The sequence below is a fragment of the Globicephala melas genome, chromosome 13, assembly GCF_963455315.2.
Source record: "Globicephala melas chromosome 13, mGloMel1.2, whole genome shotgun sequence".
Classification (NCBI taxonomy): domain Eukaryota; kingdom Metazoa; phylum Chordata; class Mammalia; order Artiodactyla; family Delphinidae; genus Globicephala; species Globicephala melas.
Window position 1 is genome coordinate 3961687 of NC_083326.1, and position 26385 is coordinate 3988071.

Sequence of the window (26385 nt, forward strand, 5' to 3'; positions counted from 1 at the left end):
AGGATACATCACCAAATTATTCTTAGTAACTCCTTAGCATAGTCAGCCCAAACTGGCTGTTGATCAATATTTATAGAAAATACTCATGAAATAATTTGGAAATAACTCACAATATATAAAGCTTTCTTCCCATGATATACAAAGCTATTTTTTCATTAAAATAGGTGTTTGCCTTTTGCCATTTAAAGTACTGAAAAGTTTCCTTTAAGGAAAAATAAAAACAAAGGTTTGGAGACCTTTTTCATTGTACTTTGCTGTTATATAAGATTCCTTTAAGATCCTATTTTCTTTATTTCTGCTCCCCACACCACTCTTTCTCCCTCTCCCTCACTTCCTAGCTTGCTCTCTGTCTCATTTGACAGGCAAATTTGCAGACATTGCCGCAGGATAACAACCTCGTTTGACAGTCAATTAACCGTGAATAGTCAAAGCCAAGGCAGTTTGCATTACATAAATGGAAAATTAGATTCCTTTTTCCCAAGAAACAAAACCCTCTCCTTAAGACACTGCAATAGACAACTTAGTATCAAAACTTCTAATCACGTCTTTCCCATACCCCTTGGAGACATTTAGCAATCAGTAAAAGGTGGTTTCATTTAATTTGTATAATGTAATTTTTGTAAATGTATTATACATTTTGTGTAGAGATCATTATCATGGAGATAATATAAATGTTGGCATAGATGTCATAAAACACCTTTAATGTCTTTCTGACAGATATTAAAAGCAATAAGCTGTGATCCTTTTTAATGGAAGGTTTCTAAGAGAACATTTCAATTATTGTCATTTTATGCTTTTCTAGCCCGTTTCACTGTGTAACCTGATATATTTCTGAATTCTCTTCTGAAATATGCCCAGCAATTAATAATCTTATTGCTATTAATGTCACTGCTTTCCCATTTGTGTTTTTTCTTAGTTATATCTAGTAGGAATTGTTTTTTATCTTTACCCTTGTACTAAGTATTCAGTCTTCTGATTATGAATTTCAGCCCTTCTCTCTGTCATCTGACTCTTCATTCCTTCTATTTGTCCCAGCCTACCTGATCTTTCTCTCCAAAAATCTCCTCCGGAAGCATCAGAGTCTGTGATGAAAAAGCTATGCTCCTTGTTCTTATCTAGAATCAATCAAAATACAAAATCTGCAAGTGAGTCTGTACTGACAAGTGGGAAACAAAGACATCCAAGAATTTTAACATGTATTTATGTATCTGTGTATGTTTAGAGTACTGATGCCATTTAAATGCAAAGACGTATGTTGAGATTGGGGGCAACAGTGCTGTTATCTGGAAAATTGCCATTGCTTGGAAACTACAGAAATGCTGCCCATTAAAATATAAACTGTAGTATGAAAAAATTCAAAATTCAATGGATGAAAACCCACAGAATGGTGGTAGAGGCAGGAGATGCTGGGTGTGAGTCTCACAGAAATGGTTAAATGCAGGAAAGAAAACTGGGGGGTTATTTTCTTTTACCTGAAAAGTTGTTTTCATCCTTTGTAGATAAAATTACTTGGTTATTTTCCTTAGTTTTCTGATTCTGTATGGAGAAGAATTAGAGACACAAATCAATGCCTGGATGAAACCATATGCTAATGTCAACAGTCAGCAGGAAGAAGCATCAATAAAAGTGACTCCATGGAGCCTCAGGAGACTTCATTTTTTGATGGTTATCTTCTCTGAATAGTTGTGCTTAAATACAAATGTACGACTGCACGTACCTGCATTATCCTTTACGAAGTAGTATGTTAAATATGCACCTATTATACACTCTGTAAATCAACTCTGTAAATACCACATTATTTGTCACATCCACACTACATTAGGACAGAGTCACTTCACTCTGAAGTCCTTGAGAGTGCTTTCTATGCACACTTGAGTGAACACAAGGCTGAGCCACTTAAGTTTAACTTTGGTCTTTAGGGGCCCCAGGTAGCACTTTCACGTGGGTGGAGATTGGTTTGGGAGAAGCCAGTCTTGCTAAAGAGTCTGCCTTTTGTTTTACTGGACACAATGTCTTACAGAAGTGTCCATCCTGGCTAGAGCTCTGGGGTTCAAGCCTTGATTAAAGCAGTTCAAATAAAACTGAATCTAACTTTTGAAGTCAATGTATTTTTGATCTTTTCTGGGTCATGGTTCGGGGAGGCACTGAATTACAGAGAAGAAAAATGATAGGATCATTCAGACTGCACCAGTTTTGTGGTCCCACTGCTTCCGGGGGAACAATTGTGCTCAACTGGGGGCAGGGAGTTGGGCAAAAGAGATTGGTAGATTAGAGGAAGGACTTGGTCAATTTAGGGGTCTTTCCCAACTTCTATAAGCAGCCAACTTAAATATAGGGGGGAATAGAGGCCCCAAGGCCTTTGAGAGGCTTTGTAAGAGAGAGACCAGAAACTACATTTTTATGGAGGACAGTTGGTAGGAAAGAAGCCCTCCCAAACACACTGAATATTTCATTTCTGTGGGGAAATCTGGTGATTCATCTTTCCTGCGCATATGTAACCGATTCAGCCTAAAGGTGCATTTAAATAATAATAATTAGCTTGAAGGAGCCTAAAGGGGATATTTACATCTTTGTAGGAGGGCTGCTCCTCCAGTGATGGATGGTGGACCGGGCTGCCCGGGCTGCTGCTAAGGCCGCCGCTTGATTTCTGGCAGGCCAGCGGCGGGGGCGGGGGCGGGGGCAGGTCCGAGCCGCCGGGGTCACCCAGTTTTCTGTCCTCCTGCAGCAGCCTGGAGGAGTTCAGGGCCAGTGGGAAAGCGCCCGCGGCAGCCGGCGGGCGGTCCCGGCTGCTCCCCTTCTCCGACAGCCCTCTGCCCTGGAGGAATCGGCCGCCCCCGACTAAAGGGTCCCCTAGCAGGACCCCTGTCTCCTCGTCTTCCTCCTCGTCGTCCTCGGGGTCTCGACTTTCCTCCTCCTCTTCCTCGCCCTCGGGAGGCTTGTGGCCCTCCACGTCCACCTCTTGCTCTTCTTCCTCGTCATCCTCGTCCTCGGAGCTGTCCTCGCTGGGGTAGCTGCAGCTGGTGCCACTGGGGGACAGAAGGCCTCGGTGGTGCGGCTGCGGGGCCAGCGGAGGCGGCGGGGGCGGGGGTGGGGGCGGCGGCGGGGCCGGGTGGTGGCGCTCGGAACCCGGCTCGTCGGGCTGCGGGGGCAGCAGCAGCAGCGGCGACGGCGGCTGCGGGGGATGATGGTGGTGGTGGTGTTGGTGCGGTTGTTGTTGGTGTTGGTGGTGATGCGCTTGGGCCGAGTGTGGCGCGCCGGCGGACGCCCCGTGCAGTTTGGCCAGGCTCTCTGCGTCGTCCTTGCCGCCCACCGGCCGGAAGGCGCTGGAATGGTGATAGCTGCCTCCGCCGGCTTTGCGCCCCTCCAGGAGGTGCGGGTGGTGGGGAGCGGGCACTCGGGCACCCACGGGGACCGCTCCGGCGGCCGCGGCCCCAGTCCCGGACACGGAGCCGGGGTCGGCCGGAGGCGTGGAGCCCGCACTGCAGTCCCCGCCGCTGCCGCCCGGGGGCGACTCGAAGAGCACATCGCGAGCGCCCGCGCCGCCCGCAGGAGGCGGCGGGCCGGAGCCCGGGCCGTTGGCGACGACCGGAGGGGGCTGACCCGGCGGGGGGGCCGCTTCGGCGCTCCCGCCCACGCCGCCAGGCTCGGCCAGGTCCAGGAAGGCCTGACGCAGCAGGGTCGGGCTTTCGCCTAGCGCGCAGCCGAGCGCCGAGGGCGGCTGCGGCGGGGGCTGTAGGTATGTGGGCACGGGAAGTCCGCCCGGGGTCCGCGGAGGCCAGAACATGCAGAAGGGCGGGTAAAAGGCGTCCTTGCGGCCCGCGGGCCAGAAGAGGCCAGACAGGCCGGCCTTGGGCGCCGTGCCCGCGCCGCCCGCACCCCCTAGAGCCTCGGCCGCGGTGCCCGCGTCCTCCTTCTTGTGGCACAATCCGAAGGCGGCTGCTGCAGCCGGGAAGGTGTAAGGATGCGGGAAGAGTCCCCCGCAGCCTGGGAACTTCTGCAGCACGCCCCCGAACGAGCCCTTGCTGGGCACCGGGATGACCGGATAGCTGCGTGGCCCTTTGGCGCCAGCCGCCGCGCCCGCGCCGGCGCCAACGCCCGTCACGCAGCCGCCCCCCGCGCCCCCCCCGCCCGCTCCGGCGCCGCCGGAGGCCGCGGCCACCGACAGGCTGGCGGCGGCGGCCGAAAGACTGGCGGCGGCCACGACAGCCGCCTCCTGCAGCGAGTCGTCGTCGTCTTCGAAGCGCGGCCTCTTGTGATGCGCGTGCGGCGCGCCCGCCAACTCGGCCAGAGGTGGCGGGGGCGGCGGTGGGGGCGCCCCCAGCAGGTGCGGGCCCAGCAGTCCCCCACCTCCCGCCACCGCCGCAGCCGCTGCCACAGCGGCCGCCTTGACCGAGCTGAGCGGGTGGCAGGCGGGATGCGCGCCCGGCTGGGGCAGCGCGCGCTTTCGGCTCCCGCCGTTGAACATGGCCTTGACGTCCTCCCAGGCGAAGACTAGCTCGTCCTGGGGGCTCTTGTCAGTGAGCTTGAGGTGACGGCGCCACGAATTGAAGTTGGCTGCGTCCGGCTGCGTGTACTTGGCGTCGGGCGTACGGTGGGAGTGGAAGATGAACTTGTTGGGCGAGAAGTACATGTTGCAGTAGCTGCATTTGATGCACTTGGCGCGGGAGCTGTTGTAGCGCGCGGGGATGAAGCTGCCACGGCAGCCCCAGGCGCATTCGTGCGAAACGTCGAAGGCGAAGTTGTCAGGCAGCTTGGGGGGCCTGTTTTCGCCTAGGAACGACTTGCACAAACGCTCAGCCTCTCGCTTAGTGATCATGCCGCAGCGGCGCGATGAGATAGGCATGGCCCCGGCGCGTCGCAGAATCTCCAGCTGCACCGGCGTGCACTGCACGCACGTGATGCCCAGCGCCACGCGGCGGTTGTGAATCTCGTTGTAGCTGAAGTTCTTGAGGAGGGTGTTGGAGATCTGCGCCAGGCATAGGCGCTCCTGCCCGTCGATCACCAACGACACGATGGGAATGCCGTAGAGGATCACCTGGCCCACCTGGTTGGGTTTCAGGTTGGCGTGGCCCGGCCGCGGCTGGCTCAGCGCGTCGGGCTGGAAGGCGCTCGACGGCGATGCCAGCAGGATGTCGTTGGGCCCCGGCAGCGGGCTGGAAGCCATCTCCTCCGCCGCGGAAGCCCGGGCCGAGCTCTCCGGGTCGGCCTTGGAGACTGGAAGGGAAAGGAGAAAGCGTTGACTAGAGCTTTTTCAGTTTACAAAGAGAGGGGTGGGTTGAGTCGCTAACTGAAGAATTATAATCACTTCCTTGCTTTGGTTAAGATATAATTATCACTGGGCAAAGGAAGCAAGTTTCAGACACAAGGAAGTCATCTCTTAAATTTCCTCAAGGTCATCCTTTGGAAATGCAGGAATTTGGAATTACTTTTCTTCGGTTCTAAATATCCAAAGTAAATTTTTAAAAAGTCAGTTCCTAAGAAACTCAAGATCTTATCCCCGATTTATAGAAGCTGTTAGAATAAAATGGCACTCCTGCTATAAATTAGGAAGTAATGATGACAGTGGTAACTAGTACAGGTTATAAAAGTTATGGAAAACTGAGGCTTAGCCATTCAAGCCCAAATTTTAAAAGAGAGACCAGTCGCATTTGCTTGAAAATAGATTGATTTTGATTAAAAAAAAAAAAAAACCCAAACCTTTTAAAAAGTAATTTTTGTGGCATCTGTGGTTTCCTTGGGGGAAATTCACTACTGGTTGAGACACAGCTCATTAAAGCAAAACGAAATCCCTTCTCCCTTGCCTTTGCCATTAGATATTTTGATACTTTAATTAGAAATTTTTGGGGAAAATGTACAAACCTATAGGCAAGATTGCACCAAACAGGCGTTTCACTTTCAAGGGTTCAAAAAACTGCTTGCTAAAATTGAGTAGTTCCGGTTCCAATAGGTGGATTTAAAAGATGAAGTTGTAGACTTGAAAATATTCAAAAACTGTTTGCCTGTTATTTCCATGACAATGAGCAAATAAGTACAGGCAAGAGTGTTAAGCCCAGAAACAGTGCAAAGAAACTGAGCAATTCTTGGGGATCATTACTGATGGGCTTTAAAAGGCAAATTTAGTTGAAAGGTGAACCACTTTCTGTGACATTTCTTTTTCTGATCTATGTAGATATCTCTTTACTTTATTGGGGGTGGGGGGAAGTGCCCCACGGTAGAAATAATCCTTGGACTAGGTAATCTGTGGGAGCGCTGAAAGCGGAAGCCCAGGGTTGGGCCTGCGGTAAAATTCCTGTCATCTCTGGTCAACCGGGATACTTAATGGGGGAAAACAGCCAGTAAATTGAAAATACAGAAAAAACAAGCGAAAGAAACCTTTGTGACAACACTGCTAAGTCAAAACAAGCAAAGCGGCTCATTCCCTGCAAAACTGACAGTGACCTTTGCACAGCTACTTGTCCAGGGCAGCTGCTAAGACTATCGTTTGCCCTGGAAAATCAACGGTGGCCGTCTCATCACCACTTTCCGTCAAGGACACTGGAGTTTGTTATTACAGAGATTTCAGTGAATACACAAGTGTACCCCTTTACCCAAATTGTCATATCCTGGTCCTCTCTGGGCTCCTGTGACCTCTATCCCGACAACCTTCGCCCTTCTGACCCCTGGATCCTCAGCTCTCATTACGTTCTGTGGCCTCCAGGAAGGGTGAACAAACCTCGATGCGATCAACGAGACGAAAGCCAGGCCTGTCACTTCGGATGGATCAAAGACAATATTTCCAGGGGACGGGGTGTTAAATGGCACAGTGATACCTGGGCCTGATATAACCAGCCCTAACTTTGCCAAATGGTCCTTCAATCCTCATTCCCCTCCCAAACAAGATTCTTATTATCTTAATAAGACCCTGGGATAATGGCAATGCGCGCAGCGGGCCTGGCCTAGCGGGGAGCTGGCTAGAGACCCGCAGCCTGAGCAGCTGTAGACGGGGCAGAAATGTCTCCTACTGGGTGTGCTCCACTTTCACCCCAAGCTCTCCCAGAGACTCCTGTCAGAGCAGAGACACAAATGAGAGGGTTTAGGTTGGGGGATTTTTAAAAGGGAGTGAGGGAAGAAGAGACAATTAAAAGTTAGTTGAACTGAGAAAGAAAGCTGGCGAACTTCCCTATCTGACTGACGAGCCAACAAGCCTCAACTTAACTCCCCAGGCTTCCAAACCAATCACTACCGAAGCCCTCCGCTGCCCCTCAACCTAATCGGAAAACCCCACCGCTCGGGATCCCAAATAATGAACCGCGAGCTGTGCGCCGAGTGGGGGCCGGCTGGTTCCGGCAGTACCTGGTAATCCCTAGCTGTCTTTACGCGCGTGGCTGCCGGCCCATCTTCCGAGGTCGCTCGGAGGCGAAGCATCCAAGCGGGTCCTGGAATCCAGCGGGCGGGACTTCAGAGGGCTCCGCGTGAAGATCCTGGCGCTCGTCGACTCTAATGGCGCTTGTACCCCAGCCCGCGGAGAATGACCGCCTGAATTGCTGCGGGGCGTCCCCTCGACCGCAGAAAGTGTGGGCGCGCGGAAACCCGCGGCAGGCGAGCCCCAGGTGGAGTGCAGTCTGACAGCGCCTTTCTCTGTCTCTGAACTCGTGTCGGACCGAGGGGACGCCACCCAGCGGGCAAGGTGACGTCACCGTCTCCCTGACACTCCACATTAAAGGGCTGGCATGTTACAGGGAGGGAGGGGGGAGAGCGAAAGGCAGAGCGAGCAGCTTCGAGATCCTTTCTCAGCAGGCACGAAAGCTAACACCTAACCAACCCGCAATTGCCAACAACCTCTCCATTGAGCAAACGCAGCAGTGGTGCTGGAGCCGTAGATCTGATTTAGGAGTGGAAAGCTATATAGTCTGCCTGATCCTGGGGACCTGGATCCTGGAGGCCCCGGATTCTAGAAGGACGCCTCTAAATTGACTGTATCCCTGCCAGTTATTGTCTCCTCCCCTCATTTCTCTGAGCCACCCTCCTTCGCGAATGATCTCTCAGGTACGCAGTGCAAATCAGTAGCCTCACTGTGTCTCCGAAGATATAGGAATCACAGTTCACAGTTAGCCGGAGAATAGAATGGTTTCAGTGCTCCTTTGAAACTGTGAAATGAGAAAAGCGGGGCGGGAGGGGGCGTGGGGGGGGGCGTTCTGCAAAGCGTGCTCAATCTAAAAACTTGGAAGGAAGCGTGGAGAATGTCTTCACTTTTGAACACACATTTGCCTTTTTAGGACAAGATACAGAGTGGCATTCTCTATTTTGGAAAGTGTGCAATTAAGTGAGGACCCCAATGAGTGCATGTGTGCACTCGTCAGTCAACTTCATTCAGAATAGTTCTCCATCCCATTTATAAAACACATGCAGGCCACTTCAGCACAAGGAAAAGGTGAGACAGGAAAGCACTTGAGCAAGTTGCCAATGCTCCCAGAGAAGTAAATTTCTCAGGGAACTATGTAGAAACATGCCCTTACATAAAGGGAAGAAGAAGTAGAAGTAGGATGGGAAAAGACCATTTCCTATAGCTTCCCAAAGTAAGGCACACATACAATATAGTGAAGTGTCAGTATATTACTTCCTCATTGATCAGCTGTTAGGAGTCAAAATGACCACCTCTCGTTTATCAGAAATGGAAGAAGCTGCGTATCTAGAGGACATTCTAAGAAGAATACCTACACGGGGTGGGATTGGAAGAACTTTTAAGTTTTTCCCTTACTATCAGAGCTGAATTTTCGATTGCTGCCTGGTGAAACACATAGCCTTAGAGGTGGGCAGTCGTATTGTAGAAATGGTTGAAAGAACAACCCCCACTAACCCGGAAGCCCAACGGGGACTACATCATAGTATCAACAACAAACCATCACTAAATTCAAGTGTGAAATCTTAACACTTCATTAAAGGTCAATAAAACAAAAGGGAGTCAATTGAACAAAAAGTGAGGGATACAGGAATTGTGGCTATTTTAAATTAATATGCAGAAAACACAGTTTCAGAGCAATGAAACTTGTAACGTTTGTGTTGGTATAAGTTTCAAACGGCAGTGAAATATTTCACCCAACTCCTAGTCTCTGAAGTCACCATCGGCACTAATTAGGCTCTGTTCTAAGGGGCTGAAGTCAACTGAACGCTCCCTCCCTAGTGCCCTCGAAGTCCCCCATCCTAGAAGAAGGGAAACTCACACTATGCCTGCCTGGCTCATTTGCCAAAAGAGCGTCATTTTCATTCACGAATCCATTCCTGCGGAAGGCTGAAGGCTGCCTGCACGCCTGCTCCTCTGAAGGTTCCCGGCCCGGACTGGTTATTCCTCCTCTCTGAGGTCAGGAGCTCCCACAAAGGGAGGTCTCGGCTTGCTTACACTTCCTCGAGCCCAGGCTGCTAGAAAGAAAGCCTGAAAATGGGGCAGATTTTAAGACCGAAAATGGGGAGAAATGAAAAGTCCTATCACCTTGTTAATGTACCACAGGAAAATGCGTGGTCGCTGCCGAGAAGGAAGATCATGTGGTGCTTTTATTCCCTTTTATTTCGCTGTTTCCATCTTTGCCCCCAAAAGGTTCCTCTTCCCCTACAGATCCCTACTTAAAAAAAAAAAGTCTGTAAAAACATATTTTTTTGAAAAGAGAAACTGGATGAATCTTTGCCTTCCCTCCCATCCTTGTTTACCCTGAGGATGAAATCCATGCCTGAGTGGTACCTGTAGCCACCCCCTTACCTCATCTTTCAACATAAACATTTGTACATTAGCTTGGTGGCTTATTGCCATACAAACCTGTGACTTTATTTTAATGCAAAGAAGTTTCACTGGAAAGAGAAACGTGTGATGTTAGGTTAAGTACTTTTGCACAAATAATTCTAAAAATAGCATTTTTATTTTATTTCCCCAGTGACTCTGGGGTGCCTGTTTGAGCTGTCAGGCCAAGTATATTTTTGGAAGCTGAAGGTGGAGAACAATTGTTCAAAGCCAGACTCCGTGGTCCAGCAAATCCTCACCATGGGTCTGGAGCTGGACTTCGGAATTACAGTCTTTTTATACGTTTTTGAGTCTGTGAGCAACTTTCTGTCACTCACTATCTCTCTCATTCTTTGCTGTCCCCTAAGTTTGAACAGGTCTCCTGATCTTCTCCACTACTCTTCTCCACTGATCTTCCATTTTCCTTTTCCGGACCAGGGGCGCCTGATCCCTGTCAGTCCCTGTCCTGGCCCCCGAGACCCTGGCAGGCGGGCAGCAGGGAGGAGCAGGCGGTGGCGGGAGGCAGCAGGTAGGGGCCGAGTTAATCAATGCTTTCCTATTCGAGCAGACATGCATTTTACACCTCGGGACTCTCCTCAGCCGGCTAATTGATTCAAATTGTTTTGTTGGTTAAACTGGTGTCACCCGTTTGCATGATCTATCACCGCACGGAGGAGAGCATTTCCACTCTCATCTCCGTTCCAGGCGGCTGCGGTTTACCCAAGCCAGGGACAGGTAAAGGAGCCCAGACACCGGACCCAAAGGAAAACCACAAACCGAGCTGCCTCCCTCGGAACTGGAGAAGCGCCGCCTCCATGCAGGCGCACGCGGCGGTTGCAGCAGCGTGGACGGAGGTTTCTAGCTGCAGTTTTAACAATTGGTTGAAGCGAACCCAAACCTGGTCAGGATGCCCTCCACTTTGGAAGCAGACCGTTCCGAGAGGCAGCGTGGGAATCCCGGCAGGTTCGAGAGGAAGGGCAAAGCCGAGGAGCTGTCCGCGGTGCTGACGCCAATGCAGAGCTCCGTGGCGCAGCAGATCCTACTGCGTTCAAGGCCCTCCCGGAAGAAGCCTCCCAGTCTGCAATCATCGGAGCCCTAGATTCGGCTCTGGGCTCCAGCATGGCCTTGCAGACTTAAGAGGCAAGGGGCGACACAGAAACACACCCCCGTACTTCTGCCACACCTGCTCCATCTAAAAGGACTGAGAAATCCAGCCACTCCCCACCCCCACGCCTGTGTTTGGCATTGACACGAAAGGAAGATAAAGGCCTTAATATAAATTCATTAAAATTAGAGACACCAGATATCCCTTCTCATTCTACTCCCAGCCTGGGTATTGGAGAACCCATGACAGTTACAGATCAAAAAAACAGTTTCTATCTCTCTCACTCATTCCCTCTTACCCCATTCTCAGCTCTTAGGCAAGAATATTACTGCTTCTGTGTCCCTGAAATGGGTGTCCTTGGCATTGGTATTTCTGCATCAGGTAGGGCAAGAAATGGTTTCCCTATTAGTTCCAAGTCTGCAAAAGTAGACCTGTATGGCCCAGAAAGAAACTGGAAGGCTGGCAAAACTACCAGGGACAGAAGAATTCTCATATATCAGAAAGTACAGGAGATGCAGTTAGATTGAAACTGGGTACAAGTTTCTCCTCAGTCACTTACTAGTTGTGGAATTTTGCTTTGATACCTAAACTCCCCAAGCCCTAGTTTCTTCATCTGCAAAATGAGGAGGTTGATACGTAGCCCACAGGGGTATTATGAGAATTAAATAAGATAATATATGTAAAATGCTGGGCACACAGTAGTCATTTAATACATGCTAGCTTTAAAAGCACCTTCTTTGGAGAATGGAGACAAGCTTAGGCCTGTACTCTTACAAGATATGTTTGAAGTCTTTACTAGCTCCAGAGTAAAAGATTTCAAAGGCATTTTAGTTTCATGGTGAGTAGAGAGGGAACCAAACTCCCCGGAGGAATCTTAGTCCTTTTCATTATCCTGCCCCCTAAATTGGTCTAGTGTTTATTTTGTATACAGGTGGCCAGAACCTTAGCTACTATTTGCTTAACCAAGTTAAAATAAGTTGATAACAAAAATTAGCAATGGTAATGGCCATATGATAATAATTGCTGATAGCCCTCAGTTCCCTCTTTCTACCCAAAAGAGCTTTCTGCAGCCTGGCAAGCCCAGCTTAGACTCCCTGGTTTTTCCTCCATTGCTCTGGCTGGAGTTTTATGAAGGAAACCAAGGACCAGGAGCAAACCAAAACTCATCCATTATGGAAATCATAGAAGAAATGAGAAAGGCCTCTGAGCCCTCTCTTAATAAATACTGTCCATAAACGGGAACCCTTTTCCTGGGGCCAGAGCATCCCTGGAGAAGTACATACAATGAGAGCACAAACCTAAAAATCTAAACCGTAATTGAGGAAGGGAAGAGAAAATGAACACATTTTGCACTGCACCCCTGCCCCAGTGATCCCTTGAGTTCCTCATGCACCAATGACTATGGGAATCAGTAGTTTCTTTCTTACCTTTCAAACAAACACCTTTATAAGAAAATAAAGACTGTAGGAGAAGGAACCAAGGCTTAATTCCCCTTAATCAGAGGAAACCATTCTCACAAGAAAACCTGTCCTTGGGTCAGTGGCAGAGAAAGCTCTTACCCTACCAGTTCACAGAGGCCAGGGACTAATGGAAACATTTGCTATTGGACTTTCTTTTTTTATAACAAAGAATGCACATTTCTACACAAGTCCTCACAAACTTGTAAACACAGCAAAGTACTCACATGTGCACATAGTTTACATGAAGTAATAAAATCCAGAATGGAACATGAACTTGGTATACTTGATGGTTACTTAGCAAATATTAGTTGACCAAGATAAAATTCAAAGGAACACAAAATACCTGATGACACACATAGGCTATGGATGCATGCTCCCTGAACACAACCTGCGAACGTGCATCGAAGAGGGACATTGGCATAAGGAAGAGCCCACTAGGCTCTCTCCCTTCCCTGTCTTCTCCTTTCTCTCTTTCTGTGCCTGCATACACATATGTACCAGCCCCCTCCACTTCCCTCCTCCCCATGTTGGGAGGGAGGGGGTCCTTTGAAATGGAGGTGGTCCCAGCTGGAAAACCCCAGACCTCATTTAGATCACATCACTTCAGGCTTTTGTCTCTGCTCCTGAATAACCTAGGCCGCCACAACAAAAGGATAGGCATCTACATGGAGTTTTCATTGGCAAAGATGCGTCTCAAAGATGCTGCTGTAATAATGAATAAGAAGGAAAGATGCTTGCCTTTTTTTGATTGCCACTCCTAAAGAAGGGAGAGGAGAAAAGGGAGAAAGGAAAAGGAGACAGTGGAGCAAGAAATAGAGATTGTGGGAGAGAAAACTAAGGCAAGTATTTCAGTGGATTTATGCAAAAGAGTCTTTAATTGTATGAAGATTCCAACTACCACCAAGAACAAGAATGCTGTTTGAGGCTTAAAAAAAAAAACAACAAAAAACACTGGCTCTTTTGTTTCAGGGAAGCAATTTAACGTGTAACTGAGGCTGAGGATGCAGAAAGGGTGTGGAACAGGATATTTTAAAGCTTGGGGAGGGGAAGCAGAGGAGTAGGAGTAGGGGGAGGGGCTGTAGATTGTCTGTTGACATGTCACAAGAGAGAAAATGACATAGATATACATTTAACATCTCCCCAGTGACACTGGTGGAGGGAACATTGGATTTTATTTCCTGGGGAAATAAAGGCATTTTTCCCCCTTTCCTGTTCTCTTCCCTCTCACGCCCTCCCTCCCCATTTGAAAATTTTTTACTTTGCCATCAAGCTTGATCCCATTAGCTAATACATTATTAAACTATCATGTGCTCTCAGGCTGCCCAATAAGCATCATGCCTTCAGCTTTCCTCCTACCTGCAGTTGTTAGCTCAGTGGTAGCAAAAGGTGAAATTAGATAATAGCAAAATAAATCCCAGGGTAGAGGGGGGTAGAAATCTGAGTCACTGATTTTTTTTTGCTCCTGAAAAAATAGCAGCCAGTGAAAATTCAGAGAGAATGTTCAGAGGAATTTTCTATTTTTGTGTATTTAAGAGTACTTTTTAAGCAAAAAGGCTTTCCCTCATGAGGTTCAAAGTGAAAGCATAGCTAACCAGATCAAAGACAATAACCAATCCCAAACTTTTTCAAGATGCATTATGATATCACTGACAAACTCTTAATGTTGGCAAATAATTAAAATTTCCATCTTTTAGAACTGTGTAACCTTGGGTGTCTTAGAAACAAATTGTACAAACAAACCATGGAGATGAGCGCTGAGGGTTTCAGAGGAGATATAATGAACCAACTTTAATTACTAACTTGAAATTAAAAATGTAATATACAGATTTAAATTTATTTTCACCTAAATTGTGTATAAAATTATATGGCTTTTTCAGGCTAAGAAATGCTTTGTAACCAGCCATGCTACTAAAAAGTCTGAAGTACTTTCCAAAACGGAGTTCCCAGACTCACACAGTAATAATGATACATTTATCATTACTGATGACCACCTACTGGGTAATTATTGCTTTGTTACTATGATTACAATCAAGAGATTTCTTTATTTACTGTTAACATTCACTTAAAACTGAATGTTAATGACTGTTCTGAATTCACCAAAGAGAGTTTTCTGTTATATTTCAGAAGTACTTACATTCTGGTTCAGAAATGGAAAACCATATTGTAACAAAGTGGAAAGCTGGGTGAGCGCTTGGCTCTCACCCTCTCCTGAGAATGAAAATGGCATTCTGAGGAATTCTGGAGCAAGATTTTCCATCTCAGAGTTGCAAAAGGTTAACATAATGCAACCACTTGACTTGTGCTAATTATGTAAGTATTTTATTACAGGAGATTCATTCATTATTGATACATGTTTGCAGTAACTTCCTGCTTGGGGGAGTTATATTTTATATGAGAAGTAAACAACCCATGGCTCCAGGGCTGGCCTCCTCTCCCCCAGATCTGATTTCCTCCCACCCCTTTGTCTAGTTTCACAACCCTACTGGGTTGTTGTATCCCTACTGAGGCAGAAGACAATTCCCTAAAACTGTCCCTATTCTCTCGCCTTTTCCCTTCCCCATTCAGAACTTCCCAGTTCTTTAAAAGGTAAGGGCTCAGGGTGTGGAGAGTGTTGGGATGGGGATGAAGTGGGTGAGAAAATAAAACTGGTTTTAGTGTTTTCTTTCGTATCACATAAAGACGAGAAAATTTTCATTAAAAATCTAGACTCCTTGAGGCTTGGCCACCAACCTTCCTCTTTGGAAGCTACTCTCTGCTCCCACCCAGAAAAGCCAGGTTGGCCTTTGGTATATTCAGAGCTGGCCCTTAGGGAAGTGGGGGTGATGGAAGCTGTTAACCAATGGAAAGGCTACAAAAAGGCTTCTGCCTGCCCGCAAGTCGGAACCCAACCTCACAGCCAGTGGTGGTTGCTACAGTCTACAATATTTTCTTCCCAGGGCCTATCCCAAGTTGCACTGGGAAAAGATAAGACATGGCTTTGCTGTGGAAAGGACTCAGTGAGGCCCTGTGAAGGATTGTGCTGGATGCTCAGTTTAAGGGCCCTCAGGAGTTTCACTCTGAAAGCATGCACTGGCCACCTGAGGCTAGCCATCTGGGGAGAGGCCAGTGTCTCCTAAAGGGGCCAAAAGGCTCTGGCATAGGCCTCCAACCTAGGAGCAAGGGTTTCCTCTTAGGTTTTCTTCCAGATTCTGAGACCCCTACCTAAGAGTCTCAGTTCAGAGGTGGGGCAAACACAAGGTGCCAGAGGTCAGCGTGCTTAAGACCCTCAAAAGAAGTCAGGAATTGGAGATGATGAAGGGGCAGGGGAAGAGCATGGAGCAGTGTGTGTGTGTGTGTGTGTGTGTGTGTGTGTGTGTGTGTGAGTGTGTACTACCCTGTTCTTCAAGGTTTGGTGTAGGAAGATGAGAATGAACAAGCAAGAGGCTGAAGTCCCAAACTTTTGGACCAGTTTGAAAAGAATGAAATGGTATGGTCTGGGATGGAGTGAGGAGGTGGCTTTGGGGAGGTGCCTGCAAACTGGGAGTGGGCAGGACTTGCCACAGGCTGGGGAAGAACTGACAGAGCTCAAAGCCTGGGTTCACCCCTGGGCCTCTACTATCTAGCCCAGAACTTCTCTGCACTTTGGGTGTGGGGATGTGAATGACAGATGGCTAGAGGATGACTAGAGTTCAAAGGGCTCTGGGAAGATGAGTTCTGGATAGAGGAGAGGGAATGGGTAAAGTGCTGAGACTGGGTCTTGGGTAGGTGCTCCGGGCTTGGTCAGCACAACCCCACTCCCCTGGGTGCCTTGCTTCCCTGCTTTTACCCACGCCGGGGTTCCTGGGTGTAACCTCTCTGTGATCTACAGAGGAATACCGTTCCCAGCAAGGCTTACTTAATGGTCCTTTAACAAACCCTTCGATCTCTTTGGCCGCCCTGGCTCTCGCCTGCCTCCTCCTTCTTCCTTTTCTCCACTGCCTCCATCAGTTATTTATGACCAGCGTTAATTATTCACGAAAAGAGAAAACTCCAGCTTTGGGAACTTTACTAGGAGCGTTTGGGGGTTTCTCCCTTTCCCGCCTCCAGGTGGGCTTGAGTCTTGAGGATTTAGGGGGACTGTATTTGACCGGATCCTGCTTTGAAGTGGGGAAAGGGAAGCCCAGTGGTTGGGCAATGGGGAAGGCGGAGGGTGTACCCTTCGTCCTGGTCAGCTCCAGCCTCTGCCTGCGAAGTGCAAACTCCCGGTCAGCTCCTGCCTCTGCTTGCCAGGTGTGAACTCCAGGGATGGGACCCGGAAGTTACTAGCCGCGCTCTCGGGAGTCGCTGTCCCGGCTTGGAAGTGCTGAAACCGCGCGTGGGCTCTGGGGCTGCGGGGTGTGGGAGCGAAGACGTGGCCGCAGTCCGGGCAGGGTAGCCTCTTTCCACAGCGTCTCCAAAAAGTCTCGTTAGCCTTTCTCTCTCTCTCTCTCTCTCTCTCTCTCTCTCTCTCTCTCTCTCTCCGGTCCCCCTCCCCGCCCTCACGCACGCAAATGACACTAGAACATTGTAACCAAAGATTAATTGCCTTAATCAAATCGACCTGCCCTCTGCAGTTAATCTTTTAGCAACAAATTAGAGACAGTTTACCTCAACCTCCCGGGTCAGGCGGAGAGAGGAGGAGGGATGGACAGGGTAGGAGAGTTTGACAAAACCCACAAACGGTGAGGGGTGTGCGTTTAAAGCGGGAGGGGAGGAGAGGAGGTAGGGGTCAGCTGTGGGGTTGTGACGGCGGTCAGAAGTTCCTGGAGTCCCTTTCAACCCATTTTTCCCCAAAGGAGAGGAAGCCGAGCGCGGAGGACGAGGCCACTTACCTGTCTGCGCCGCCCTCGCGGTCTTCAGCCCTCCGCGCTCAGTCCACCCCGCCTGCTTCGCGCTCCGCGGCTCCACTGCCGCTTTCTGACTCCCGCGGCGCCGGCCGCCTCCCCCCGCGCGACATCCGCTTTCGCGGCCCGTCGCCCGCGGTCCTCTGCACTCTCGCTCGCGGTCGGGTTTTCCACTGCGACTCTGTCCCGTCCTGACTCTCCCCTTCTGTGTGGTCTTCCGCAGACACCCAGCTCTTCCCACTCGCTTCCTGGGCAAGTTCGTAAGTTTGGGGTGAGGGTCGCTCTCCTCGAGCCCAGCTTCTCGGCTTAGCTTGCTCAGATCCGCACCCCCCACTCCCCAGCCCAGACCTAGGTCTCTGACGCCGCCTGTTGGTCAGGCAGGGCAGGGCAAGGAGAGGAGCCCTGCGCCGACCTCAGCTTCCCACCCATCACCCTTCCACGCCCAGGGGTACAAACATAAGGGAAAGGAGGCGAGGGCTGGAGACCTGGTAATTGGAGTGGGGCCAGGGGCAAGAGGGAACAATTTGCTCTGGGGACATGCAGCCCGGACAGGCAGCTTGGGCTCCCTGCCAGGAGAAGTGTTATCCCAGGGCACACAGGTGCGCCTCTCTTGTGTTGCCCGAGGGCAGTGCACTAAAAGCCGGCACCCTCCCCCAGTCTTCTGGGGAGAGACCACCTGAGGTGAGGTCAGGCCCGGGGGGCGGGGGGCGGATTTGTAGGGGGCGCTGATCCTGGGCACCCAATGTGCTTCTTCAGAACAGCGGGTGGGGAGGGGTGCTGGGAAAACTGGAGAAAGGAGAATGAGTCCTTCCCAGCACTACCAGGGAGGAAAGCTTTAGGGACAAACTCATATGCCGCTTTAAAAAGAAAAGTTAGCAGAATCCATCTCATTATGAGCGTCAGGCGCTTGGAAGGGTGAGCACCAGCCAGGGAGTCCAGTCGAAGTCCAGCGCTTTGGCCGGGGATGGTGGGGATATAGGCCGAATTTGGGAGTACTGTGGTGTTACAAAGGCAGCCTTTCTGGCTCAGGCCTGGTCCCTCCCTTGGCAACTTCCCAAACGGCGGGGCGCTCATCAGATCATTCTACCCTTGGAACTTTGGGAAGCCTCGGTCTAGCCCTGACTCCACCGAGACATCCACGGAATAGAGGTTTTACCCTTCCCCCCATTCTCATCCTGTCTTTTTCATTGAAAGAATTGATGGACTGTTTCTCCGCTACCCCCTCCTTCTCTAATAAACGCTTCCCATAGATTATTCGACGCAGAGAAGGAAGGCGGCTGCTTAAAAAACAAAAAGCCATAGCCCTAATGAGTTCAATTACAATGTGGTAAACACATTGCCTCTACGCTTTAATTAAGCCTGCTGCCCAATTTTAACTCATTAGTAATTCATTAAGAGAACAGCTCGGCGCTGGCGGGTGGGAGGCACCCAGACCGACTGTGCGTGGCAGAGTCGACACGCCCGCAAGCCGCAGCCGACCCTAGGGCTGCGTTTGAGCAAGTCAGGTTTGCGACCCAGTGACTTCACGCACTGGAGTCCCCTCTCCTAGATGCACGGGGATCAAGTTTCCTGGGCTTGAAACAGGGTTTGCAAACCTGTTGGCTGGCTGGTGGTGGTGTGGGGCTGGACCACAGTGGGGGAGAAAGTCTCCGGATTACATGCGCTTTTCACCCACAAATTCAAGTCTAGTTTCCGGGTGTGGTGCCCCCCTTGCTTATTCCACTTTGTACTAGCTTCTGGAGAAAAATCTAAGTCTGGCCTTAGCGCCCAGCTCTGGCTACCCGCTGCAAGCTTCGGGACCCTCTCACCGGGAGAAGCTTCGATATAAATCGAAGCGTTATAACCGAAGACGGTGATATTTTTTTCGGGGTTTGGGGTGGGAGAATTGGAGGTGGGGGGAGGAGACTGTTGGCTAGAGAAGTGGATATCTGAATGGGAAACTCAGAGCTCTTCTTTTCCGTCTTTCGATCTCTACTCCACGCCTGGTAGCAGGGCTGGGGTTATGGCCACATTTGGAACTTTGGCAGTTGAGACCGGCCCTCTTTATGGAAAAGAAATGGGGACAGAGGGTTGCAGAATGAGTCATGCACAGGCAACGAGAGAACCCTCCTAGTCTTTCCACTTAATAATCGAGGGACAGAGCGCGAACAGTTCAAGCTCTAATCGTTCCGCTCTCCTCCAGTTTCCATGCCGCGGCGGGTTCTTGGAAGAAAGTGCCTGCGTGTTCTGAGCGTCCCACGGTTCGGGTAGGAAGGAACTCGTAGGTCCCCAGGCTCCAGCGTGGAGTTTCCAAAGAAAAGGGAAGGGCAAGTGTTATGGGGTGAGGCTTTGGTTTAGAAAACGGTCTTCCGCTCTCTTTGTAATCCTGCTCTGGGCGCGTTCTTTCATTGGGAGGAGGAAGTTGGCACCGCGCGGCGGCCTACCGCGCCCCACTAGGTAGGAACTTTTCCCCCGGGGCAGCGGCTGGCCTGGCTCCGCCTTCCGCAGGCGGACCTGGACTCCCCTGGCTGTCTGTGCGGACCCCTTAGCCCTGCCCCCTGGGCCTCGAGGAAATGCCGGAGGCCTTTTGCCCTCCACATCCTGAAGCAGCTTCTTCGGGTTACCAGTGCCTCTGCAGGCACCGGGCCGTTCTCGTCCCTGTCGTAAGCGGCAGCTCCTCTTAGAGGCCAGTGGATGCATTGGATTTCTTCTAAGCGGAGCGAATTGCATCCCGCAGTCCAGCCGGGTCGCGTCCAAGAAGCTCAGGGCGCGAGTCCGGGCTTCTCTGACTAGTTTCTGTGCGGTTCGGAAGCTTAGGAGGGGCGGAGGATAATGCCTTTAACTTTCAGTCCATCACACCCCTTTCCTCTCTCAGCCTAGAGGCAGGAAATGCTGCGGGACCCAGTGTTCTCAGATTGGGTACTCTGAGAACAGAGGTCATGCCGGGCTTCGCTCTCCCTGGGTTCCCGGGAGTCGGCTGGGGAGAAACCGTGGCACAGGGTGGTCTCCGCCATCGAGACTCGCGGTGGACGGGTCACCGGAAGGCGGAGGCGGGGCGGGAGCTTCCCGGCGGGTGTGGCGGACAGGGGCGAGGACCTGGGTCCCTGATCCCAGGCTCAGCAGAAGGTTTCGTGTGTGTTGCTTGCTGCTCTTTTTAACCGCACCGCGCGGCCCTGGCCCTGGGCTCTGCGGCAACAGCACCTTCTCGCGCTCCGAGGATCGGCCGTGCGGGATTTGCCTGGAGAAGGGCCTCTCTCCAGCCCTGAGTGCTTCGAAAGTATAAAAATTGGATCCCTACCTAGGCGATCAAGGCGCCTAAAACGAAGGAGGGCAGCAATGGGATCAGAAATGCGTGTAAGTTGAAAGCCTCCCAGGAAACAGGTCTCTTGCTTAGGATTTCCGGGTTTGGAGTCCAGTTAGATGTCTGAGGGGGGAACTCCAAGGCTCTCACCCGAGGTGGGCGTTTTTATCCACTGTGGGGGGAGAGTTGCTGGGGCAAACATTTCGGAAAGGTCCCTCGTGCCCAGTGTTAATTACAACTGAAGTAGATTATCTTCCTTCATTTCTTCCTTCCCTAATGCAAGGACAGGGAGGTAGGATATAATTCATTTCTGTTGACAGTGGGATAAATAAGTACGTTTTTGTATTGCTAGGAATTGACTGCTGGGGGAGGATGGCTTCCTGACAGTATCAGATGGAGACTTTAGAATCGGCTTTGGGACAAGGAGGTGGCCTTGTTCATCAAGTGCTTTTGTCCAAGCTCCACTCCAAATAGCCCCTACCCTCTCCTTTTCTGATCTGCGATATTGAGCCCAAAGGTGAAGGAGCCCCGTTTAGGGAGCATAGCTGCTAGGGATTTGCCTGGGTCAACTTAAGCTAACCTTCCAGCTTCATACAATTTGCCTACCTTTCATTTCTTTTGCAACCCTCCATAGTACCAGCTACTGTGAAGATATACCCTTAGATATCAACTGTCTGTTAATATGCTGAAAATGTTAATATGCTGAAATTTTTAGCTTTCTTGAAGGGTGTCTTCAGTAGCAGGACTATTCCCCCATAGTTTAGGTCTGTAAATTGAGGGGAGGTGGGAGAAATAGGAGAGAATCAACTCTTTGGAATGGCATAGAAAGCAAAGATATTTATTAGTCCTAAATAAACAGGCTAGGAACTATTTACAAGCCTGGCTTAACAGGACTGAGAGAGCCTGGGCACTTGCTTATGAAAGGCAAGACTTAAGACAGAGCTGGGAAGTTCTGTAGGAAAGCATCGCGAGACTCGCTGTACTAGTAAAACAGGAAGTGTACTCTGACTCAGGTTGCAGATAGTTTTTGAGGAGAAGGAAAAATGTGTCCCTGATTAAAATACTTTCCATGTGCTAGGCATATATGAAGCATTTTACATATGTGCTTTCATTTAACCCTTACGTGACTCCCATGAGCTAGGCATTATTACCTACATTTTATAGATTTTGAAAACTGAGGCTCAGAGAGGATACTTTTTCTCAAGGCCACACAGCAGGTAAGTGGCAAAGCCAGACTTCAAGCACAGATCTGTTTGGATCTCCAATGTGCTCCTAATCAGTAAGCCAGACCATGTACTATTTTATATACACCACACTATTTTGATCCTTCTAAGAGTCTCATTAAGTATGTATGGCCCCTGTTAGTCCCATTTGACAGGTAATAAAGTCAGAGCCCTTAGACCCTGGTTCTCAAATGTGAGTGTGGCCCACTCCTAGAGATGGATTCTGCCAGCCAGCTTGGGGTGGGGTCCAGATCTGCAGCAGGTAATTCTGAACCTGGTATTTGAGGAGTGTTATTTTGAGAAGCACTGCCATAGAGGTTGGTAACTTGCTCAAGGTCATTAGGATTGGGCCAAACTGGTACGAGACCCCTGTTCGCCTATCCTCTCCATCAGGGTCTCAGTGGCAGGTGGATGACTTCTTTATTGAAATCCTCATAGTTAGAACCCAGAGACTAGGGTGAGAAAGAAGTCTGTGGTGTGGCAGCAGGTTGTCCTTCTCCATGACCCCCCAGAAGCCACCAGCCTTCATGGAGGTCAGTGTCCTGAAGTTCCTTAAGATCACTCATCTGGAAAGGTACCTTCAGCCCACCTGGAGAGGCAGACTCAGGCACTCCAAGCAGTCATGGCTGCCCTAACTCTGGGACTCAGCAACACACTCCACAGGAAATACTGAAGAGAGAGGAATGAACCACAGACACAGACTGGTCTTTCTCCACCGGAGTGTGGCTCGGAAGGGGGTGGGAAACACAGTCAAGGAGGACAAATATCTGGACCCAGCCGATGCATACAATTTAAGAGAAACTCTAAATCAGGGGCTGTAGGACTGTGCATCTGACCTGGTTTATCCTGAAAGATTGGGACTTGCCCTCTAGATGTGTGTGGGGCCTAAACTGTACCCAGAGCTATATGCATGGAAGCAGACGGGCTCTGGCTCCACTGGGCACCAACAAACCTGTTGGCTGATGGCCCTTGTTTTCTTCTGTCACACTAAACTCTGTGAACATTTTAACAGAAACCTCCCACGAGCAAGTCCCCTGTTTCTGTCTGTTTTTAGGCCCAGGCAAATGTTTATCACCAAGATTAAACCAAATCACTCCTTAACCCTTGAAAAATGGGATCTGTGAAAGCAGACAGTAGGAGATTTTTACCTGCCAAGTCATTCCTGGAAGGTTATGGGAGAAACCAAAATATTTTAGGCCCATAATCTAGCTTGGCCCTTGGGCATGTCAACACTGTCTTAGTCTTTTCAAGCTGTTATAACAAGTACCATAGACTGGGTAGCTTATAAACAACAGAAATGTATTTCTCATAGTTCGGGAAGCTGGGAAGTTCAAGTTCAAGGCACCAGCATGGTCAGATGAGGGTCCTCTTCCTAGTTCACAGTTGACACATTTTTGTTCTGTCCTCAAGTGGTGGAAAGGGCTAAGGATCTCTCTGGAGCCTCTTTTATAAGGCACTAATCCCATTCACAAGGGTTCTACCCTCATGACTTAAGCACCTTCCAAAGGTCTCACCTCCTGATATTATCACCTTTGGAGGGGTCAAGATTTCAACATGAATTCTGGGGGGACACAAACATTCAGAACATAACACTGTCCTAACTGTGATATATCTTATGTTTGCAGTATGCATGAAATAATTTGACACGTGTAGTTTTTTTTAAAAAATAAATTTATTTATTTATTTATTTACTTTTGGCTCCATTGGGTGTTTGTTGCTGCGCGCGGGCTTTCTCTAGATTGTGGCGAGTGGGGGCTACCCTTCTGTTGCGGTGCACGGGCTTCTCATTGCGGTGGCTTCCCTTGTTGCAGAGCACGGGCTCTAGGCGTGCTGGCTTCAGTAGTTGTGGCACGTGGGCTTCAGTAGTTGTGGCTCGCGGGCTCTAGAGTGCAGGCTCAGTAGCTGTGGTGCACGGGCTTAGTTGCTCCACATGTGAGATCATCCCGGACCAGGGCTCGAACCCGTGTCCCCTGCACTGGCAGGTGGATTTTTAACCACTGCGCCACGAGGGAAATCCGACACATGTAGTTTTAATGGCACATTATTAACTCTAAATGCAGTACTCATCTGCCCTGCCTTTTGGATGACACATATTCTGTATTTATCTGGCCAACCCAGAAGCAAAAACAGAAATGTATTTAATATAACAAAAATGCCAGATTTCGCTCTTCCGTTATTTTTTTATACTTTATTTATTTATTTATATTTTTGGCTGCATTAGGTCTTCTTTGTGGCATGTGGGATCTTTCTTTTGTTGCAGTGGGTGGGCTCTTTGTTGTGGTCATGGGCTTCTCTCTAGTTGCAAAGCATGGGCTTCAGAGCACGTGGGCTCTGTAGTTTGTGCCTCGCGGGCTCAGTAGTTGTGGTGCCTGGGCTTAGTTGCCCCACGGCATGTGGGGTCTTAGTTCCCTGACCACGGATCAAAACTGCATCTACTGCATTGGAAGGCAGATTCTTTACCACTGGACCACCAGGGAAGTCCCTCACTCTTCCATTATTATATCATATGGTGTGAAATTACTTGATAGTCAAGCTATTCTACTGCAATAGGGCACTTGATGGAGGGGCTGATGTACTTTCCATCTCTTTTTTCTTGCTCAGGAATACAATAAATATCCCACAGATTTCTTTTTTTAAAAAGCTGGCTATAAGCAGGAAGTAGGAAGCAGTAAGAATTGATAGATAGGATTTTGTATAGGCTCGAAGTGTTAGACTCAGGAACCAGTGGAAATTCTGGAATTTCAGAGTCTCCAGCAAAACCTTCCACCCCTCAAAATAACTTCCTTGCTACCCTGCTAATACTTGATATTCTACTAATGGTGATTTGTTTCTTTGGACATTTCTTTAAACTCAAGCAACCATTTATAAATTAGGATAAATTCATTTATCAGATTTTTCCCAAGGTTATATATTCTGATTAGCTTGAAGGTGTTAAAAAGTGTGACAATGGCAGGTACGTGGGATTAGAGAGGAAATGGTGCAATCCATAGAGGGAAAGAGAACAGGAAGAAAGGGCCTTCAAAGAAGAAGCACTTACTTTCCAGTTTCACCAGGTTTATCTCTTCCCAGCATTGGGGGATGTACTACGGGGGTTCAAGCATAGTGTCAGCAAGACCCCTTGTATTCTACGTAGGGGCCCAAGAGTAACATTAATGTCACAGAGGAGGAGACAGGACAGCAATCAGGGTTAACTTGTGTGATTCAGAATAAAAGCAATATAGGGGTACAGAGAAGACAAACCCTCTTCTTTGTGTTGAAGGTTGGGGCAGAGAGTTGGGAGACTTTTGTGTTGCCAGCAGGACACACGTGATACTAAAAACACCAAAACCCAAAACCAAACCAACATTTTCTAGATCCTACATTTCTTGTTACAGAAATCTCTGAAGAAATGAGTCTTCCCACTGTGGAACAGAAAGAAATGAGAAAGACACCTGCTGAAGACTAATATGGAACCAAAGTGTTGACATTAGCAATCTGTGCACCTACCATCAAGAGCCAATGAAGGCAGAGATTCATCAATCCCTTCTTGCTGCCAAACCTGACCCTCATCTTTTAGTGGAAACCCCTTAGGACTCTGGTTACACTTAGTGATGGATGGTCCAATTGGTACTTAGTGCTCAGGAGTTCAACCTTATACTCCTTCCTGCTTCTTAAGGAAGAGGAATGCCAAGCTATTTGGTCAGATTTCAGGAAGCTGTTAGGGCCACATTTGTTAGAGGAAGATGCTGTGCCATAAAAGTCAGTACAAGGTGGATGGGCCTCACCCTGCCTTTTAGGAATTTAGTAAGACCTGGCATTTGCATATGGGCACTGGCAAAAGTGGAACTAAATAAGAGGTTATTTCAGTTGGAAGCTTGACCAATTTAGGGAAAAGAATGGGCCACCTGGCCTAACTTCTTACTAGAGTTTTTTTGTATTGTGATTTGGAGCCCAAACTGAGGAAGTGATAACTTGTTACTTTGTAGGACATTTCCTTCTGTTCCTTCCTATATCCTATTCCTTGGGAACCTCCCGGGAAGAGTGGCTTGGTTCATGTTGTTCCCACATTTTATAACGGTTTTCCATCTCTTTCCAAGGATAATCTTATGTTGTCATCTGAGGTTCAGCTCTGATTCCTCCTCCTACAATATGACAATTTCAGTCCTTGGCAATTTTTCCTTCCTCTGATCTTTTCCAGCACCTGGACTCTCTACTGCCTACTTTTTCATTCACAGGCTGCCTTGCTGTTTGCTCTACTTTCCTGTGCCTTAAGTGTATCTTAAACTGCCAGCAAAAGTACAGATATCTCAGTGGCACATGGCCTGGGGAGCAGAAAGCAGACAGTAGCTATCTGTTATATATAAGCTTTTATGTTGATCTCTGATTATTTAACATGCTTAGATCTTGTCTTCCTGACCTTTGAGGTTATCTTCTAGTTTGGCATTCACTACAGCACATAGAGAGGAGATGGTCAGTAAATGGTCACTGACGCTGACTTATCCTAACATTTTCCTGTACCTGTGACCCTCAGTGGAGTAGGCTGGATTTAAGGAAAATTTTGGGGATCCCAGCGCTGCAATTTTATAACCGGAAGAGAAATCTTTCCATGGCAGTGGGGCACTTGGTGTGTGTTGAGCACAGAAGTGACATAAGCCCTTTGAGACTCTAATAGCTTGGCATCTTGGGCGTGGCCATAATAGCCCATAACTGTCAGTGTCAGTTAATTCTGTTAGCATCACATAAAATATT

The 26385-nt window shown here is 49.0% G+C and overlaps 1 protein-coding gene across 1 annotated transcript in view; it reads right to left on the reverse strand.

The window, feature by feature from the left end:
* Positions 1 to 7610, reverse strand: part of SKOR2 (SKI family transcriptional corepressor 2) — a 41796-nt gene extending 34186 nt beyond the window's left edge. Inside the window, exons 1-4 of the mRNA XM_030868282.2 lie at positions 7333 to 7610; positions 2567 to 5214; positions 1473 to 1536; positions 1041 to 1115 (exon numbers count right to left, since the gene is read on the reverse strand). Coding sequence (XP_030724142.1) covers positions 1041 to 1115; positions 1473 to 1536; positions 2567 to 5164 — 2737 coding nt within the window. The 5' untranslated portion in view covers positions 5165 to 5214; positions 7333 to 7610. The remainder of the gene's footprint in view (positions 1 to 1040; positions 1116 to 1472; positions 1537 to 2566; positions 5215 to 7332) is intronic.
* Between the last annotated feature and the right edge of the window lie 18775 nt (positions 7611 to 26385).